Source organism: Mustela nivalis, assembly GCF_964662115.1.
Source record: "Mustela nivalis genome assembly, chromosome: 19".
Lineage (NCBI taxonomy): Eukaryota > Metazoa > Chordata > Mammalia > Carnivora > Mustelidae > Mustela > Mustela nivalis.
Window position 1 is genome coordinate 16803699 of NC_139038.1, and position 21112 is coordinate 16824810.

The 21112-nt window shown below is 49.1% G+C and overlaps 1 protein-coding gene across 1 annotated transcript; it reads left to right on the forward strand.

Annotated features, from left to right (window-relative positions):
• Positions 1-2209: 2209 nt before the first annotated feature.
• On the forward strand, positions 2210-20874 carry SPN (sialophorin; the record flags this gene model as incomplete). The annotated part of the gene is given in 4 exon segments (XM_082713068.1): positions 2210-2213; positions 17735-18261; positions 18263-18337; positions 18704-20874. Coding segments are annotated over 4 exon segments (1977 nt in total). The 3' UTR covers positions 20075-20874.
• Between the last annotated feature and the right edge of the window lie 238 nt (positions 20875-21112).

Genomic DNA, 21112 nt, shown 5'->3' on the forward strand with positions numbered 1-21112 from the left:
ATGTGGTCCACATACACTATGGAGTATGATGCCTCCATCAGAAAGGATGAATACCCAACTTTTGTAGCACCATGGATGGGACTGGAAGAGATTATGCTGAGTGAAATAAGTCAAGCAGAGAGAGTCAATTATCATATGGTTTCACTTACTTGTGGAGCATAAGCAATAACAAAGGACATTGGGTGAAGGACAGCAGAAGTGAGGTGGGGGACATTGGAGGGGTCGACGAACCATGAGAGACTGTGGACTCTGAGAAACAAACAAAACTGAGGGTTTTGGAGGGGAGGGAGTGGCGGAGGGGCAGAGGGAGCCACCCCAGGGAGCCTGGTGGTGGTTATTGCATGGAGCACCCGGTTTGGTGCATAAACTATGAATCTTGGGGCAACTGACTTAGTGGGTTAAGCCTCTGTCTTCGGCTCAGGCATGATCTCAGAGTAGTGGGACCGAGCCGAGCTGCACATCGGGCTCTCTGCTAATCAGGGAGCCTGCTTCCCACCCCCGCCCCACCTCTGCCTGCCCCTCTACCTGTGATCTCTCTCTGTCTAATAAATAAATAAAATCTTTAAAAAGAAATAGACAATGAATCTTGGAACACTGAAAAAATAAAATTCTAAAAAATAAAAAATTTTTAAAAGGTGGTTTTATTAAAGCATGGGGATAGAACCCGTGGGCCGAAAGAGCTCACTAGGGTTGTGAGGAAGGACTGATTGTAGACTTTCAGGTTGGAAGGGGGTTAGAAGTTGCTAAGGAATTTGGAAGCAAGGTTTCCGGGACCTTGCGGGGATAGCTGTTGTTAGAAAAAGGTCATTTATGACTGTCTAGTAAAATCTTAGTCCTGAGACCCTTCAGATGTCTACTGGTGGGTCATATGCTTGGAAGACGATTGCTACCGTGTATCTTGGGGAGTAGAGATAAAGGAAATTTCCAAAGGAATTTTGTACATGTTAAAAGAGACTTACAGGATCCTGGAGGTCAGGCTAATGTCAAGCCAATGCTGCCTTTTGCCCTTAGCAAGGCGTTAGCATCAAAGACGTTGAGTGCGCGGAGGAAGTTCCCCGTGCCTGGCGCAGACTTGTCAACGGGCGGTGGGTCGTAAGGAAATGGAATAGTTTTCTTTGGCCGCTGTTGTCCACATCGGGTGTATCTGGGCCCCGTTTCTTCATCCTGATCAGAAGCCCCGGTCAGGCTTCTGGGTCGCACTAGGCTGCGCCCCAGTATCCGTGGTCGCGGGCAGCCTCTGGTTTTCCGCAAACGAACCCACAGTTCTCCGTGCAGGTCAGCAGAGGGCGCTGTTCTCCGCGTTCTTGAGCCCGCGAGCGCGTGGGGCGGGGCCGGCCGGGCCGAGCGGGTGGAGCCAAGAGCCTGGCGCGGGCACCTGGGACCCCCCCGGCCGCCGGCTCGCCCAGCGCGCGCAGCCTGGGCCCCGGACATCCGCGGGAGCGCGCCGGAGCCGGACTTGCCGGTCTGTCGAGCACCGTAACGTGCACCTAGACTCGAGGCTGACTTACGCACGGGACGGATTCACGACGCACAAACCCATTACCTGATGACAAAGGTGCCCCGGGGTACACGGGGGGCACATGCTATGCACGTTAGAACACGGGCCGAGCGGGGCTCTTGCTGTCCAGGTCTAAACCTAGCACTCCCTGGAAATTGGGGCTTCCTGGAGTTGGTGTTTGGTTTTTGTTTTGGGGGGTTTTGGGGGGGTCTGGTTTTTTTTGTTTTGTTTTGTTTTTAAGATTTTCTTTTTAAGGACTCTCTATACCCAACGTGGGGCTCGAACTTACAGCCCTGAGATCAAGAGTCACACGTTCCACTGGCCAGGCCAGTCCGTGTCCAGAGGAGTTTCCTGAAGGATAGGCCGGAGTGACTAGCATAGCCACCATACCCGAGGGACGTCTTGGGACAGGGGCTCTTCGTCGCTTCCTGCGTTCCCCTCCCCCCACCGCTCCTCTGGAGACCATCAGTTTGTTCTCTGTATCTACGAGTCTGTTTTTGGGGGCGCCTGGGTGGCTCAGTGGGTTAAAGCCTCTGCCTTTGGCTCAGGTCATGATCTCAGGGTCCTGGGATCGAGCCCCGCATCAGGCTCTCTGCTCAGCAGGGAGCCTGCTTCCTCCTCTCTCTCTGCCTGCCTCTCTGCCTACTTGTGATCTCTGTCTGTCAAATAAATGAATAAAATCTTTAAAAAAATAGATTAATGGTTGCCACGATGGGTGGGGGCGTGGGGGGAGTGGGGAATGAGGAGTGGCTGCTAATAGGAGTGACTTGTATCTAGAATACACAAAGAACTCTCAGCAACTCAATAGGTAACCTCTGACCCTCCCCCTGCTTGTGCTCACTCTCTTTCTCTCTCTCAAATAAATAATTAAAATCTTAAAAAAAAAAAAGAAGAAGAAGAAGAAAGAAAGAAAAAGCAATCCCCAGGCTCCTGGCTGGCTCCATCGGTTAAGCATCTGACTCTTTGTTTTGGCTCAGGTTCTGCTCTCAGAGTCTGAGGATCAAGCCCCACGCTGGGGCGTTGGATTCTGCGCTCAGTGCGGGTCTGCGTCTCCCTCTCCCTCTGCTCCTTCTCATTGTTTGTGCTCTCTCCCTCTCTCTGCCAAATGAATACATAAAATCTTAAAAAAACACATACACACAAACCAATTCTAGAGACTTGACTACAAGGACTCCATGTGGAGGTGGGGATGGTTGAAAGAACCCACAAGGAATGTGGAAGCACTCAGGGGCCAGCAACAAGGGACCGGAGTGTTGGGGAAGGGGCGGAATGCTGTCACTGAAACTAGGGAAAAGCTGGAGATGCGGAGGAGAGCTAAAATCCTGATCACCAGTTCCAGAGAGAGAGTGATAGAGTGTGTGTGTGTGTGTGTGTGTGTGTGTGTGTAGAACTCCGTGCCAGAAACGGGGACAGAGACCAAATATATAGTCTTATGATAAGTCCCACTATCGCAAGGGACCACCTGACAGACGCTAGACAAGCGTGTGGAGATGAAGCCACTGCCAGAGGTGCGACCCACATTAGGAAGGGAGCAAGGAAGAAATGTCCTGACGCCTTTGCTCTGCCTCTCCCTCTGCTCTCCAACCCGTCCTCCCTTTAGCCAAGCCCAAGGGGAAGCCGAGTGCAAAGGAACCTTCAAGTCATGGAGCAGAGCAGAGGATGGATCTGGGGGTGGCAGGTAGATCACAACCAGCTCAGGGCAACAAGCCCCAAGGCTTCCACCCCTTACCAGCTGTGTGTCCTGAGGCAAGTTACTTAACCTCTCTGAGCCCCTATGGTTCTCTCTGCAGTTGGAGTAGTACCCATCTCACACGTCAGTGCTGGGCTCTTCTCTTCGCACTCACTCTTGAGGTGAACCTGTCTACACTCATGGCTTTAAACACCATCCAGGGGATTGTGGGGGGCTTAGTCACTGGGCATCTGTCTTTGGCTCAGGTCATGATCCGAGGGTCCTGGGATCAAGCCCCACCTTGGGCTCCCTGCTCATCGGGGAGCCTGCTTCTCCCTCTGCCTGCCATTCTCCCCGTTTGTGTGCTCTGTCTCTCTCTCTGTCCAATAAATACACAAAATCTAACAACAACAACAAAAACCCCACACCATCCAAATGTTGATGTCCCCCAAATTTATGTCTTCAGTGGAGACCCCCTCTGTGAGCTTCAGAACGGCTCACTTGGTACCCCACGTGGCTGTCTACTAGGGCTTCCCAGGCTTGCGCTGCCCCCAGATAAACCCTTATCTTCCTCCCCAAACCAGCTCAACCCCAGCCTCCCCATATCAGAAAATGCAATTCCATCGCTACGGTCTGTCCGGCCACAGCCCTGGTGTTGTCCTCGCTCTCTCTTGCACACCCACATCCCGCCTGTTAAACAACTGCTGGTTCCACCTCAAAAGATGTTTGACACCTGCCCGCGTCTCTCCGCGTCTCCCATCACCCTGGCGCGGACCTGGTGGTCTCCGACCTGGCCTGGTCCAGGAGCGTCCGTCCGGGTCTCCTGCTCCCCGCTCCCCGCCATGTCCCCCCAGATTCCCTGTAGCAGCCAGAGCAGAAGTCCTCAAGTCCCCTCACAGGACATGGCCATTTCCCTCCACCCTCTGCCTGTGCTGTGCTCTGCTCAAGCCACCGGCCTCCTCCAGGTTCTCAGAGAACACCAAGCGTGACCCATTTCAACAAGGGCCTTGGGGCACTTGGGTGGCTCAGTCAGTGAAGCGCCCGACTCCGGATTTCAGCTCAGATCATGATCTCAGGGTTCGTGAAATCGAGCCCTGCGTGGGGCTCTGTGCTCCGTGTGGAGCCTGCTTGGGACTCTCTCTCTCTCTCTCTCTCTGCCCACATCTCCTAGAAAGTGGGGGCAGGCAGGAAAACTGAGGCCCAGAAATGAAATGTGCCCAGGAGTACACAGTCAATGACCGGCAGAGTCCCCTTCCAGCCCGTTTGTCTGTCTCCAGGCCCCAGACCCTCTCTCGTGACTGACACATTGTCCACCCGCCATTACAGCCGTGACATCAGCTGGCATGAGGTACGGTCTCTCATGAGAACTAATTTTAGAAGTGGGTTCTGGACTCCTCAGAGGAACTAACTACCATGTTTCTCCTTTTTGACGGTAAATTGTCCCCTCCGGGCTTAGCCCCAGGAAGCTCCACATCAAATGTCAACTTGGTCCCTCTATTGGCCCTTTACTAGGCTTGGATTTTTTTTCTCTCATTTTTATTTTAACTCCTCATCTATGTTCTTTTTTTAAAAATAGAGACAAAATGGACATACAACATTGTATCAGTTTGAGGTATAGAGCAGAATGTGTTTGTAGCAATAGAGTGGATTCATATTGGCAGATCACCACAATAATCTACTGAAAATATATTGTGACACGGTTGTTTTTTTTTCTCTTGTGATGAGAACTAGTATCTCTCTACTCTGCAGCCAACTTTCCCATAAACAGCCCCGCGTTATGAAGTAGAGTCCTCACACTCTGCATTACATCCCAGGGCTTGTACCTCTGACCCCCTTCCCCCATTTGCCCAAGGTCTTCCTCACCCCCCTCTGACCTGCGCCTGTCCGTTCCCTGTATCTGTGAATTCATTTTTTGGTTTTGTCTTGTGTTAGAGTCCAAAACAAGAGTGAGTGGGACCGAGCGAGACCAAGACAGCATTTGTCTTTCTTGGACTTACTTCACTTAGCATAATGCCCGCGAGGTCCAGCCATGCGGTCACAGACGGCAAGATTTCATTCGTTTTGATGGCTGAATAATATTCCAGTGTGTGTGTGTGTGAGTGAGTGTGTGTGAGTGTGTGTGAGTGTGTGTGTGTCTTTTCTATTCCCCCACTGATGGGCCCTTAGCCTGCTCCCATGCCTTGCCGATTATAAACAGCCCTGCAAGAAACATGGTAGTGTGGATATCTTTTCAAATTAGTGACTTCATTTTCTTCAGATAAATACCAGAAGTAGAGTTGCTAAATCATGATATTTCTCTTTTTAAGCTTTTGAGAAATCTCTGTACTGGTTTCCATGGTGGCGTCATGAATTTACATTCCCACCAATGGCACACAGCGTCCTCCCTTCTCCACATGCTCACCGACACTTTTTCTTTCCTTCCTTCTCTCTTCCTTCCTTCCTTTCTTTCTCCTCCTCCTCTCCTCCCTCTCCCTCTCCTCCTCTTCTTTCTTTCTTGCCTGCCTTCTTTCCTTCTTCTTCCTTTCTCTTTCTCCCTCCATCTTTCTTTCTTTTTTACCATAGCCACTCGAACAGGTGTCAGGTCCTATTTCATAGCTCTCATCGTGGTTTTGACTTGCATTTCCCTGATGATTCGTGATGTTGAGCACTTTTTCATGAATCTGCTGGCCATCTGTATGTCTTTTTCAGGAAAATGTTTATTCAAATCCTCTGCCCACCCAACTGGCTCCACACCCAACGTGGGGCTCAAATTCACCACCCTGAGATCAAGAGTTGCACGCTCTACGGAGCCAGCCAGTCACCCCTGCTGTGGCCATTTTTAAAAAATGATTTTATTTATTTACTTGAGAGAGAAAGAGAATGAGAGATAGAACATGAGCTGTGGGGAGAGGAAGAAGCAGGTTCCCTGCTCGCAGAGAGCCCAGTGCAGAGCTCAATCCCAGGACCCCGGGATCATGACCCAAGCCAAAGGCAGATGCTTCACTCACCAAGCCACCCACGCACCGCCCCTCCCCTGCCCATCTTTAATCAAATTGTTTTTGTTTTGTTTTTGCTATCGAGTTGTATAAGTTCTTTATATACTGGGGGCATTAATCCCTTATCAGATATGTGATTTGCAAAAACTTTATCCCACTGGGTAGGTTGCTTTTTCATTTTGCCAGCGGCTCCTTGCCATTCAGAAGCTTTTCGGTTCTGCTTTTTGACATCATCGCACTTGTTTATTTTTGCTTTTGTAGTCAAATCCAAAAAAAATCTTTGCCAAGATCCATATCAAGTTTACCCTCTATATTTTCTTCTAAGAGCTTTATGATTTCAGGTCTTATGTCCAAATATTTCATCCATTTGGAGTTGATTTTTGTGTATGGTGTAAGATCAGGGTCTGTTTTCTTTCTTTTCAATTGCTGCCCAGTTCCCCCAGACCACTTATTGAGGAGACTAGCCTTTCTTCATTTGTATAGTCTGGATTCTTCGTCATGAGTTAACTGACCATATATGTGTGGGTTTACTTCTAGGCTCTCTATTCTGTTCAGTTGGTCTGTGTGTCTGTTTTTATACTAATATGCTAATACCATACTTGATCACTACAGTTTTACAATATAGTTTGAAATAGGAATCATGATGGGATGATGCCTCCAACTTTGTTCTTTCTCAAGGTTGCTTTGGCTCTTTGGGGTCTTTTGTGGTTCCATACAAATTTTAGAATTGTTTGTCCTATTTCTGTGAAAAGGCCATTGGAATTTTTCTATGTGATTAAATTGATTATTGAGTCTGTAGATTATGTTGGTTGGTATGGACATTTTAACAATATTAATTCTTCCAATTCATGAGCATGGAGGGTTTTTTTTTTTTTCCATTTATTTGTATCCTCTTCGGTTTCTTTCATCATTGTCTTATAGTTTTCAGTGTAGAGGTCTTTTATCTACTGGTTAAATCAATTCCTAGGCATTTTACTTTTTTGATGCAATTATAAATTGTTCTCTTAATTTCTCATTTTGATAATTCACTGTTAGTGAATAGAAACGCAATTGACAGGGCACCTGGATGGCTCAGTGGGTTAAAGCCGCTGCCTTCGGCTCAGGTCATGATCCCGGGGTCCTGGGATCATGCCCCGCATCGGGCTCTCTGCTCGGTGAGGAGTCTGCTCCCCCGACCTCCGCCTGCCTCTCTGCCTACTTATGATCTCTCTGTCAAATAAATAAATAAATAAATAATCTTAAAAGAAAAAAAGGAAAGAAACGCAATGGACTTTCCTATATTGATTTTGTATCCTGCAAATTTACTGAATTCCTTTATTAGTTCTAACAGTTTTTTGGTGGTCTTAATATTTTCTATATATAATATCATGATATCTGCTAATAGAAAGTTTTATCTCTTCCTTTCTGATTTAAATGCCTTTTTAATTTTTTACTTATTTTATTTTTATTTAAATGTCTTTTTTTTTTCTTTTTTGCCTAATTGCTCCATCTAGAATTTCCAATAGTATGTTAAATAAAGGTGGTGAAAACGGACATTCTTACCTTGTTCCTGACCTCAGAGGAAAAGCTTTTAGCTTTTTACCATTGAGTATGATGTTATCTGTGGGCTCGCCATATACGGCCTTTATGATGTTGAGATATTATGTTCTACGTTCACTGTGTTGAGAGGTTTTTTTAGTCATAAATGTTGAATTTTGTCAAATGCATTTTCTGCATTTATTGAAATGATCATATAATTTTTACCCTTCATTTTGTTAATGTGGTATCATATTGATTGATTCACGGATGTTGAATCATCCTTGCATCTCTGGAATAAATCCCACTTAATGATGGCTTATGAACCTTTTAATGTATTGTTGAATATTTTGTTGTGAATTTTTTTGTCTGTGTCCATCAGGGATATTGGTCTATAATTTTCTTTTCTTGTAGTCTCTTTGTCTGATTTTGATATCACGGTAACTTTCACTCTATAAAATGAGTTCAGACGTATTCCCTCCTCTTCTATTTTTGGAAGAGTTTGAACAATTTGTATTAATTCTTCTTTAAATGTTCGGTAGAATTCATGAGTGAAAGCATCTGGTCCAGGACTTTTGTTTGTTGGGAGATTTTTGGTCACTGATTCAATCTCCTTCCAGTGATGAGTCTGTCAGATATTTTATTTCTTCACAGCTCAGTCTTGGTAGGTTGTAGGTTTCTAGGAGTTTATCCCTTTCTTCTAGGCTGTCCAGTTTGTTGGCATGTAAGTGTTCATCGTAGTCTCTCAAGATCCTTTGTATTTCTGAATTATCAGTTGTAATGTCTCTTTTTTCATTTCTGATTTCATCCTGTGTTTTTTGGACTCAGGTGCCTTCTATGCCTTCGGAAAGATGGAAGTCATATTTGGCATCATTGGGAATTGTGAAGTGTCTGGGCATGAGTCTTCTTTTATTGGGAATGTTTCAATCTCCATCAAAAAGAACAAGTTGTGGGGTGCCTGGGTGGTTCAGTGGGTTAAAACCTCTGCCTTCAGCCCGGGTCATGATCCCGGGGTCCTGGGATCAAGCCCAGCATCGGGCTCTCTGCTCAGTGGGGAGCCTGCTTCCCCATCTCTCTCTCTCTCTCTCTCCCTGCCTCCCTGCCTACTTGTGATCTCTGTTTGTCAAATAAATAAATAAAATCTTAAAAAAAAAAAAGGACAAATTGCATCAAAAAATTTAAAATATATAAGAAGGGGCAACTGGGTGACTCAGTCAGTTATGCGTCCAACTCTTGATTTCAGCTCAGGTCATGGGTCTCCAGGTCATGAGATAGAGCCCATGTTGGGCTCCACACTGGGTGTGGAACCTCCTTAAAAATTCTCTCTTTCCCTCTCCCTTTGCCCCTCAACATGCCCTTTCTCTGTCTCTCAAATAAATAAATAAATAAATAAATGACTTTCTACCAATTCTTCTAAAAAAATGAAATAAAATACATAGAAATAAATATAGCCAAGGAGTCTTTTATTGGGATCTGTCTGAAAGTGCGTTTTCAGCTGAGTGAGTGTCTGATGTTATTTCTCTGATAATTAACCTTCTTCCTTGTGTGTGTGTGTGTGTGCTCTCCTCCTGGTATGGTTGGCTCGAGCCTCTTGAACTGACCTTCTGTCTCTCTGTGGTGAGCACGACTCATTTTCTGCCAAAATCCAATCATCCCCTCTCCCACTGCTGACGTGGCTGTACCTCATTTCCCAGCCTCCCTTGCAGTTAGGCGTGATCATCTGACTACGTTTTCAGCAACAGAATGTTTTGAAATTGATGTTTAAGACTTTCAGGCAAACAGGGGCCCCTGGCTGGCTTAGTAGAGCATGTGACTCTTGATCTCAGGGTCATGAGTTCAAGCCCCATGTTGGGTGTAGAGATGACTTAAATAAATAAATCTTTAAAAACAAAGACTTCTAGACATACATCTAAGAAGGTGGGCAAGGCCTGCCTCCTCCACACTCTCTTTTCTTCCTGCCAGTTAAAACTCAAGATAGTAGATTTATCTAAGCACCAGTGGATGGTATAAAAGTGAGGAGGAAGTGGTCTGGTCTCTGAGTGATGTGAGATACAGAGCTGCCTCACCAGCACCACCGCCGCTTCACTTGGACTTGTTTACATTAAGGACAAATGATCTACTTTGTTCTTTTGGCCACCTCTTTGTTATAACACAAAGTTTTGTCTGAAATAATTTGGTCTTATATATTGTCTTTCATATTTTCTCCCCCACTTTCCACTTTTGGAGGGTTCTGTTTTGGGGGATGGTTTCTTGTTTTATATTCTAATACTTTTATTAATTCAGTATCACAGTTTTAATTTCTAAGAATTCAATCTTGCATGCTATTTCATTTTTTTTTAAAGATTTTATTTATTTACTTGACACAGAGAGAAATCACAGTAGGCAGAGAGACAGACAGAGAGAGAGGGGGAAACAGGCTCCCCACCGAACAGAGAGCCTGATGCGGGGCTTGATCCTAGGACCCTGGGATCATGACCTCAGCCGAAGGCAGAGGCTTTAACCCACTGAGCCGCCCAGGCGCCCCCACTCTTTTTATTTTTAAGAAAAACTCTTGCATTAACACCAAACTATTCCTCAGTAAAATCAAGTGTTCAGATCCTACTATAAAATAAATAATTTTTAACTTAGAATTCTATATCAGGCAAGTGTAGGAATAAAATAAAGACATATCTAGGGGAAAGATTAATCAAAAAGTTTATCTTCTTCTTAGGAAGGTCTCTTCATTAAGAAATGATTTGAGGATGTGCTCTAGAAAAAATAAGAGGGTGCCTGGATGCAACTTTTGATCTCAGGGCTGTGAGTTCAATCCCCACCTGGCCATGGAGCTTACTTAAAATAAATGAACAAATACAATAACAATTAAAATGGGAGGTTAAGCCTTTGAAAGAAGAGGATGTTAGGCACAGGAACTGGGGGATCCCACCGGGGAGAGAAACAGCCACTGGTTCTAGGATAAAGTTGTGTAGCAACAGGAAGAGGCAGGGGGTAGGGAGGCCTCCTCTTGGAGCAAGGAATTATGAAAAGCAATTAGAAACTCCAGGAAAAGGGCACCTGGGTGGCTCAGTAGGTTAAGCCTCTGCCTTCGGTTCAGGTCATGATCTCAGGGTCCTGGGATCAAGCCCCGCCTCCTTCCTGCCTGCCTCTCTGCCTGCTTGTGATCTCTCTCTCTGTGTCAAATAAATAAATAAATAAATCTTAAAAAAAACAAAGAAGAAGAAACACAAAGAAAAATGGAAAGATGTATAATTCAGGATAATCATAGTAAAGTATTGGCTGTGCACAGAAAAAAGTATTAACTTTTTTAAATAAGAGATTTCATTTATTGGGGCGCCTGGGTGGCTCAGTGGATTAAGCCGCTGCCTTCGGCTCAGGTCATGATCTCGGTGTCCTGGGATCGAGCCTCGCATCGGGCTCTTTGCTCAGCGGGAGCCTGCTTCTCTCTCTCTCTCTGCCTGACTCTCTGCCTACTTGTGATTTCTCTCTCTGTCAAATAAATAAATAAAATCTTTAAAAAAAAAAAAAAAAAAGAGATTTCATTTATTTATTTATTTATTTGAGAGAGAGAAAAAAACATAAGCAAGGGGAAGGGCAAGGGAGAGAGAGAAGCAGACTCCCCAGACTGACACAGGGCTCAATCCCAGGACCCTGGGACCATGACCTGAGCCAAAGGCAGAGGCTTAACCGACTGAGCCACTCAGATGCTTCCCAAATTATATAACCTTTAAAAGGAAAGACAATTAATGGTTTTTTATTGTTAGACTGAAATTCTGGACCAGCCAGTGAGATGCAGCAAATAGGTTACTGGGTTGCATCCAGTCAGGTAACCACTGGCCACACGTGGTTTTCAAGTACTTGAAATGTAGCCGGTTACTTGCAACAGAGGAACTGAATTTTAAAATCTTATTTAATTTTCACTGATCTAAATTAAAATAACCCCATGTGGCTAGTCACTGCCGTTTGGGGTAGGACAGCTCTAGACACTACCAGAAGAGAACGCGAGTACCGTCTACCCAGAGCCCTATAAAAGCAAACGGACACTTAACAGATCTTGGACAGAAGAGAGCTAAGGGAAGGGAAGCTGCGAAGTGACGGTGGCGGCTTCGTTCCAGCCCACGTGCACAGCGCTGGCACTGTTCCGACCACCGCCCACGTCCGAGCTCATTCAGCCCTCGGGACAGGGCAGCCTGGCAGAAACTGCCCGGCTCAGCCTCTTCTCATGAGTGAGCAACGGCAGACACAGGAAGGCCGCGTCGGTGCCCAGGATCACACACTCTCGGAAACTCTGGCCCCAGAGTCCACTTCCTTAACCACTGTGCCGTGGAGCTTGACCAGATGGCCACAGCCAGGGCTACTATCTGAAATAACACAACTTTAGAGGCACCGGGGTGGCTCGGTCGTTAAGTGTCTCCCTTCGTCTCAGGTCATGATCCCAGGGTCCCGGGATCGAGCCCCGCATCAGGCTCCCTGCTTAGTGAGAAGGCTGCTTCTCTCTCTCCTACTCCCCCTGCTTGTGTTCCCTCTTGCTGTGTCTCTCTGTCAAATAAATAAATAAAATATTTAAAAATAATAAAATAAAATAAAATAACGCAACTTTAGTTACAGATGCAAAGCCTTAAAAAGGGATGTAGCTGACCTGAGAAGTGGGACAAGGCCAGTGGGCCAAGGGTCCAGCCACTGAGGAGGAAGCTGGTAGATTATGGCAGGCAGAGTGGGGGCATGGGAAGAACTAGCTGAATTAGCAGCCTGTTTAGGGATATGGACCCATCGGAAGAACTGAGACTAGAATAAGTTAAAAACATTTTTTTTAATTTTTATTTTTTTTTAAGATTTTATTTATTTATTTGACAAACAGAGATCACAAGTAGGCAGAGAGGCAGGCAGAGAGAGAGGAGGAAGCAGGTTCCCAGCTGAGCAGAGAGCCCGATGTGAGACTCGATCCCAGGGCCCTGAGATCATGACCTGAGCTGAAGGCAGCGGCTTAACCCACTGAGCCACCCAGGCGCCCCTAAAAACATTTTTTTTCCCCCAGACCATGACTTGGGGAGGAGACTGGTCATTGGTGATGAATCCTCTGTATTTATAATATCATTACTTTGATTTAAAAATACCAAACAATTTTGTCCAGTGAATAAACCAGTGCATAGACATCTCCGGCCACATGGAAATTCCCCGGAGAACAAGGCCTGCCTGTCCCTGGACAGGGTTATAGATGCAAAGAAAGACCCCAGGGCCCCAAAGCAAACCCACATCCTGGCGCCCTGGACAACCCCCCCCCGCCAACCTGGAAGATCACAATCGGACTTATCAATTCGGTTCTTATTACATCAGCTATTAGATGATAAGTTCTCACCAAGGGCCCCACGCTAACTTAATTGAATCCTCCCCCAAATTTTGGAAAAATAGCATTATTATCCCTATTTTACAGATGAGGAAACTGAGGCAGAGGGGTGAAATGACTGAGCCTAGGCCACACAGAGAGGAGGTGACACAGCTCAGGTGCCCCGGTCCCCTGTCCTGTGTCTTTCCTGGCACCCCACTTCGAAGCAAGGGGAGACAGGCTGTGCTGCGCCAACTCCCACCTGCTGCGGTGTCTGGCAGGAAATGGCTCTTCAAGGACCTGCTGAAGGTCAGAGCTGCACGTCCAGACCCTGGTGAGGGACGGAGGGTGGAGGTGCGGGTGGGGCAGACACAAGTGGTGCCGCGCTCTGAAGCTCTACAGCCTTCGAGCAGCCGGGAGAGCCTCCAGAAGTCGGGGTGCGCGCTGGGCAGGGCCTTCAAACCACAGCCCGCACCCCACCTCCGCCAGCTCGGGTTCCCGCGGCTCGCAGCGCTGCACCCCGTCCTCGGCCCCCTCTGGCCCGCGGGATGCCCGCTCCTTCTCTCAGCCTGGCAACTGCCCATCCCCGTCCCCAGCACCTGCTGTGGAGAAGCACTTTCCAGGGGCCGCGGGCACAGCCCGGGCTTGTCCTGCCACGAACCTTACGTCCTGGGGGCAGAAAGGCAGAAACAAGATAAGAAGGTGGATACAGCGGGGCACCTGGCGGCTCAGTGGGTCCAAGCCTCTGCCCTTGACGAAGCCCTTGCCTTGGGCTCAGGTCCTGATCTCAGGGTCCTGGGATCGAGCCCCGCATCGGGCTCTCTGCTCAGCAAGGACCCTGCCTCCTCCTCTCTCTCTGCCTGCCTCTCTGCCTACCGGTGATCTCTGTCCGTCAAATAAATAAATGAAATCTTAAAAAAAAGAAGACAAAGGTAGATACAGCAAATGACAGGGCGTGCAGTGTGGCGGAGCGAAAGCAGGGCTGGAGCGGAGGGAGAGGCCGTGGGGGGTGCAGAATTTTAAACAGGGTGAAGCCATCCAGACAAGGTAACGTTTGAGCCAAAACTTGCGAGAAAGGGAGCCGTCCAGCTACTTGGGTGAAGAGCCTTCCAAGTGGGGCCACTACGGTCCCAAGACCCCAAGGCTGACATTCTTCAGAAGCCAGAATGGGTGGCAGGAGCAGAGGGAATCCTGGTGGGAGAGGGAGGGGGTGGTCCGGCGACCGCTGGGAGGACTGGGCTCGGGTGGCAGCCGTCTCGGGCTCTGGAGCAGCAGTGAGATTGGCCCAGGGAGGCAGCAGTGAATGTGAGCAAGACTAGCCAGATTCTGGATCTTTCTATGCTGTTTTATTTTGAAAACGTTCAAACTCAGAAAAGGTGCAAGGATAAAACAATGAACACCCATCTACCTTCTGCATGGCTTTACTACCAGTTTATTTTATATTTTATTTTATTAAAAAAAAAAAAAAAAAACATGTTCCCTGCTGTATGCCTAAGCAAATGACAGTTTGGTGATAGAATTTTCAGTATGGCATTTGGGTACATCTTTAAAACTCTGTGGTTCTCAGAAGCCCCTTCTGGGTCTTCTTTGTTCTTGAATTCAGGGACCCGTGATGACCCCACCCAGCATTTTTGTTAAAGGCCCCTAATTAAAGCCTTTTTCTTTTCTTTTCTCTTTCTTTCTCCCTTTCTTTCTTTCTTTCTTTCTTTCTTTCTTTCTTTCTTTCTTTCTTTCTTTCTTTCTTTTTTTCTTATTTTCTTTCTTTCTTTCTTTTTAATGAGCAGCTGAGAAGAGAATTAAGATCTGGAAGACATTTATTCTTGCTTATTTATTCCAGAGTTGAGCTCTTCTCAAATTTCAGGTCAGACGCTAAAGAAATGAGGGAAATGGGCGCCTGGGTGGCTCAGTGGGTTAAAGCCTCTGCCTTCGGCTCAGGTCATGATCCCACGGTCCTGGGGTCGAGCCCTGCATTAGACTCCTTCTCTCTCTGCCTGCTGCTCTGCCAGCTCGTGCTCTCTGTCAAATAAATAAATAAAATCTTAAAAAAAAAAAAAACCCACACAATAAAATAAAAAGTAATAAAATTAAATTTAAAGAAAGATGTGGAAGAATGTCTCAGGGCTTTCTTTGTCCTTCTGACACTGCCATTTTTGGAGAGTCCAGGCCAGTTATTTTTGTCAAATGACCCTCAGTTTGGATCTGCATTGTTCCTGGGGCTGTCACAGGAGTACGCTGTATCCTTCTGAGTGCTTCATGTCTAGAGTCCCCTGATGTTGGCCGGCCCCACTACTGGTGATGTTAAGTTTGATCGCTTGTTTGGGACGCCCAGCTGGCTCAGTCGGTAGAGCGTGCAACTCTCGATCTCAGGGCTGTGAGTTCAGGCCTGCTGTGGAGATTACTTAAACATACACACGCACTGCTGTCTCAGTTTTACTCAACAACTCTAACACTCGTTCTTACTTGAGTCAATTATGTGGTGGCTCTAGATTTGTCCTTTTTATTTTTTTATTTTTTTTAAAAGATTTTATTTATTTATTTGACAGACAGAGATCACAAGTAGGCAGAGAGGCAGGCAGAGAGAGAGGAGGAAGCAGGCTCCCTGCTGAGCAAAGAGCCCGATTTGGGGCTTGATCCCAGGACCCTGGGATCATGACCTGAGCTGAAGGCAGAGGCTTTAACCCATTGAGCCACCCAGGTGCCCCTTAAAAATTTTTTTTTAAATGCTTTTTGCTACAGTAATTTTCTTATTTTTTAAATTATTTTTTAAATGTCTTTTCCTCTGAGCTTTTTGGGTTTTTTTCCTTTCTTTATTTCTTTATATTTTCTTTTATTTGTTTATTTAAGTAATCTCTGCCCAATGCAGAGCTCGAACCCCCAACCCCGAGATCAAGAGCCCCATGCCCCTCTGTGAACCAGCCAGGCTCCCCACCCCCAACCTTAGTAATTTTTTGAAGATTGAGAAATTGGGAATCTTTGGGTAGTCTTACAAACATTTTTGTTGACTTTTTAGAATTTAAAAAGAAATCTAACCTTCAATTATTTTCCAGCCGATTATTTGTACTTTTCTGTTCACCACAGCAAGATGTTGAAATAGCCTAAGTGTCTGACAATGGAGTGGTTTCTTTTCTTCCTTTTTCCCTTTCTTTCTTCGTTTCTTCTTTCTTTTGTTCAGTAAGTACAGAACAGGACGTGCCAAAGACTTAATGTGACAGATGACAAGCATGTATGTCTGCGTAAACACAGACACCAAACACGACTTTTCTATGAAGGCTCCTCCCGCGGCAGGGTGCGGAGGTTTTCCTCTTAGTCCATCCTGACTGTCAGGAGAGGCGATCCCCGAAGCTCCGAGCATCCCTGCGCCCTCCTGAGAGCACGCCCAGTCCGCCAGGTCCGGCCATTCTCCCTCGCAGCCATTTCTCAGGGCTGTGTTTGTGGTGAGTAACTCTGAGGGACGCGGGCTAGCTCTCCACCTGCTCAAGTAGAGGCGAATGCCCCCAGCTCAGTGTTCCTCAGCTGCAAGCTTCTCTGCGTCACTCCCTTGGGACTTGAGGGAAAGGAGAACTGATGCAAATATTATGCTCCTGCTGTTTGCTCTGCAGTGAGTAATAGGTTCCTCAGACTAACTCTTTAGCTTGAGAGCAGGCTATAACCCCGGGCCCTGAGAGGAGCCTGTTCAATCACTTATCACATACAAAAATTTAGAACACAAAAATCGGGGTTGGTTTTTTAAAAAGAAAGGCAAAACAAAGCAAAACCGGCCGTATACAAAAAGTCAAAGCTTGCACACCAGAAGAGAGCAGGGGTGCCTGTGGGTGGTTCAGTGCGTTAAAGGTCTGCCTGCAGCTCAGGTCAAGATCCCAGGGTCCTGGCATAGAGCCTAGCATTGGGCTCCCTGCTCAGCGGGGTCCCTCTGTTTCTTCCCCTGCTTATGCTCACTCTCTCTCTTTCAAAATAAATAATAAATAAATAATAAATAAATAAATAAAATCTTTTTAAAAAATCAGAAGAGAAAAAAATTAAATTAAATTAAAAGGAGGGCTGCCCGGGTGGCACCGCTGGTTGAACATCGGATTTTTGACTTTGGCTCAGGTCATGATCTCGGGGTGGTAAGACCAAGCCCTGCACTGGGCTCTTGCGCAGCATGGAGTCTGCTTGGGATTCTCTCCCTCACCCTCTGTTCCTCCTCTCAAACGCACACGCACATTCTCTCTCTCAAATAAATAAATAAGATGTGTATGTTTTTTAAAGATTTTAATTATTTCTTTGAGACAAAGAGCGAGAGAGAGAAAGAGGGATTGAGAAAACGAGTTGGGGGAGGGGCCGCGGGAGAAGCAGACACCCCGCAGAGCATGGAGCCCGACGTGGGACTTGATCCCAGAACCTTGGGATCACCTGAGCCGAAGTCAGATGCTTACCCAGCTGAGCCACCCAGCTGCCCACAAATAAAATATTTTTTAAAAATAAAAAGAAAGAAAAAAGAAATAAATATATATATATACACATACATACCCAAAAAAAGGAGAAGGAGGAGAAAAAAATTTAAAGGAAATTCAGAATCCATCTGAATTTGGATGAAAGCAGCCTTCCAAAGAAGAAAATAAAGAAGCCCATTCACACTTGTCTAAAGAAACTTAGATTAATGCCCCAATAGATCATTTTCCAGACTGTTTTCCATATAGAGTCCTATATCTTTACTAGTCTTCCATCAAAATAAAATTGAAACCTAATGAGAGCTTAGTAACCACCTTGGTCTTGTTAAGCACCCCACTGGGGTGACTGGGGGCCGTGGTGGTGGCAGCTTCTGGAGCCCACCAGGGCTCACCAGTCTACGAAGGCTTTCGCTGTCCCCCAGCCAGAGTCACTGACTCTTTTTGCCCTGGTACTTTCTGGGAGCTCTCGGGGCAGGAAACGGTGCTACCCTGGCTTTGGGCCTAACAGCTTGGGGACCACAGATGCAAACGAAACCACCTTCCCTTCCCATCTCCTCCTCCGCAGCCCGTGGTGGTCCAGCCTCCGCATCACCGCAGCTCTGACCCTCATCCCTACCCCGCTTCACCCCTGGCCATCCCAGTTCCCCGCCAAGTACCCGTTCCAGATCCACCCGCCACCAACCCCTCTTGCCTCGGCTGAGACCCCCCGAGCACCCTTCGCCCGCCCCGTCTCAGACCTAGAAAGAGCAAGTGATGGAGGCATCACCTCGGCAGCTGTGGGAGCACCGAGGGTGGGGCAGGATGCTGGGGTGGGGTGGGTGGAGCCAGGGCCACTTCCTTTCCCCCTGGGGCCCATCGGCCCAGTCCTGCTCCTGCTTCAGGAGGAGTTGGAGCTGGCCTGGCCCCAGCCTTGTGCCCTCCCTGAGTGAGCTGGTAAGGGGTCCAACCTGGGGGCAGGGGCCTTTGCGGACCTGGGAATATGCTACGGCTTGGAAAGACCCTTGTAGATGAGGGGAAGAGAGGACCAGCAGCCATCGGGGCCGACTAGGGTTGGGGAAGGGGCGGGAAGGGTGGCCACTGCTGGAGCACAAGCAGCCCAGGCCTGAGGGGCCTGTGGGTCTGAGGGGATGGCAGAGCCGCCAGCGTCTGCCCCCTTGCTCTTGCTGATAATAGTAAAAGCAAGGGTGGAAAAAGCCGTTAAACCACAAGTTAGGCCTGGCAGTTAGCAGGGAAGTGGGCAGAGGGGAGGGCCTGGCCAGGTTCTCCCCCTCAGCTCTTGCCGTGTGTGTGTTTCTCCAGCTCGCCCGCCGTCAGGGCCCGCTCCTGCCCGTGCCCGCTGCCATGAGGGTGAGCCTGTTTCTCCTCCTCCTTGGGGGCTTCTGGACTCAAGAGGTGATTCCAGAGCCTCAGGACATCACAGCCACTTCACAGGAGCCTGTCCTGGGAGGGTCCTCTGTTTCTCCAGCCTCAACTTTCTTTGAGGCCCAGAACCTCGACTTAGCGACCCCCAGCCCTGTGACAACAAAGGTCTCCGAGGAGGGCAACAGCACCGGGCGCCAGGTCTCCTCACCTTCCTCAGACCTCCGCACAACCAAGGAGGGGTCCTTTCCTGAGGCTTCCACTGCTGCTACCAGTGACCTCCACGTATCCGACCCAACAATCAACCAAGCTTCCACCCAGGAGTCAACAAGCCTGGAAATTAATGCGACCGGTAACCCTGCTGAAACACCAAGAAACTCTCTGGCACTCCACGTTGTGACTGATGGAACCGTGACACCTGGCTCTCTGGAGACCTCTGACGGAGCCGGCGGACCCCCTGTCACCATGGCAACTGGCTCTCTGGAGACCTTGGATGTAACTGGTGGACCCCCTGTCACCATGGCAACCGGCTCTCTGGAGACCTTGGATGTAACTGGTGGACCCCCTGTCACCATAGCAACTGGCACTTTGGAGACCTTGGATGTAACCAGTGGACCCCCCGTCACCATGGCAACCAGCTCTCTGGAGCCCTCTGACGGAGCCAGTGGACTCCCTGGCACCATGGCAACCGGCTCTCTGGAGACCTTTGATGTGGACAGTGGACCCCCTGTCACCATGGCAACCGGCTCTCCGCGGGTCCCCCAGGAGACCCACAGCTCCCCCATTTCCACGGTAGCAATACTCGCTGCCACTACGTCAGCGTCCCTCAAAGACACAAGAAGCACCCAGCTTCCAGATCAGGGGACAAAGGGCACCCTGCTGGTGGCCGTGCTTGTGGCCCTGCTGGTGGTCCTTGTCCTCATGGCTCTGCTCCTACTGTGGCGCCAGCGGCAGAAGAGGAGGACGGGCGCCCTGACGCTAAGTGGGGGCGGCAAGCGCAATGGGGTGGTGGATGCCTGGGCCGGGCCGGCCCCGGTGCCCGACGAGGAGGCGCTGATGGGCCCCACAGGAGGCTCTGGGGGCGAGAAGAGCCCTGGGGCATCTGTGGGGGCCGGCGGGGGCCGGCAGCCCACCCTCACCACCTTCTTCGACAGGCGCAAGTCTCAGCAGGGCTGCCTGGAGCTGGGGGAGCTGAGGGCCGGCTCGGGCCCGCGCCTGCAGGGGGAGGAGGAGCCGCTGGTGGGCCCCAAGGATGATGAGGCTGCGGAGGGCCCGGGGGCCGGGGGGGCCGCGGCCCCTCCGTGCTTGTGAGGACCGAGAGCGGAGGCCAGTTCCCACCTGCCACCTTCTTCCCGTCGCCTTGTCGCCAGCGTGTTCATCTGAACCCCTCCAGCTTCCGAACCGCGGGGGTCTTCCCGCCAGCACCCACCTCCGTGCCCAGGGCCCTAGACCCACGGGACGCTTCCAGACTGAATCCGTCACCCTTCCTCACCGGCTCTGACCTCCCCACCGCCCTCCCCGTGTTTAGTCCTGCTGAGTCTCCACGGTAATGACCTTTTGAGATGGTGATTTCTCGGAGGACTCCCCAGGGCCCCCAGAGTGTAGGAAGGGATGGGAGCAAACTGAAAAGTACTTTGCGGCCCCATAGATTAGGACAGTCCTGCTGGGTCAGGCCAGGACCCTCCTTTAACGGCGTGCGGTGCTCTGTGGGAGGCCCCCTGGAGTCACCCAGCTGTGCCCCCAGGTGTGCCCTTGGCTCACTCCGCCGCCCTCCCAACACCTGCGGCCAGAGGCGGCCAGAGGCTACTCCTCCCAAGGGTGAGGGTGAGAAGGGTTTCCGGGCAGGTCAAGTTCTCAGAAACCCCGGCGCCTGCGTGGGTCCAGGCATGGGTGCAGTTGGTGTGCAAGAGGCCGGGCCTTGGCTCTCTGTGTGAAGTCGTAGGGGTGAGTACAGCGGCGTGAGGAGGGGTGGGGAGGAGAGCAGGACGGGCTGTCCGAGGGGCCACCCCGAGGAACCGCTAAGAACATCAGGCCTCGTCTTTGCTCAGGTGGGATGGGGGTCGCAGATGTACTTGTCTGCAGCCAATAAAGACGGTGGGGCCTGAGAGAAAGCCCACGTGTGTGACCCAAGTGTGCTTCTTCGGCTCAGGCTGCTGCTCCTTCCGTCCTGCTCAGCCTCCCCCGCCCCTGCCTGCTTGCTCTCCAGGAAGGGGGAGAGCAGGGCTGAAGACGGGGAGGTCACTGTTACCCAGGTACCGTGTTTGTACCTCATCTTCCCCAGGGAGGGGGCGAGCTCCTTCAAGGGCAATCGGTGAGACTGGCAGGTCCCCAGAACCAGGAGCTTTCCGT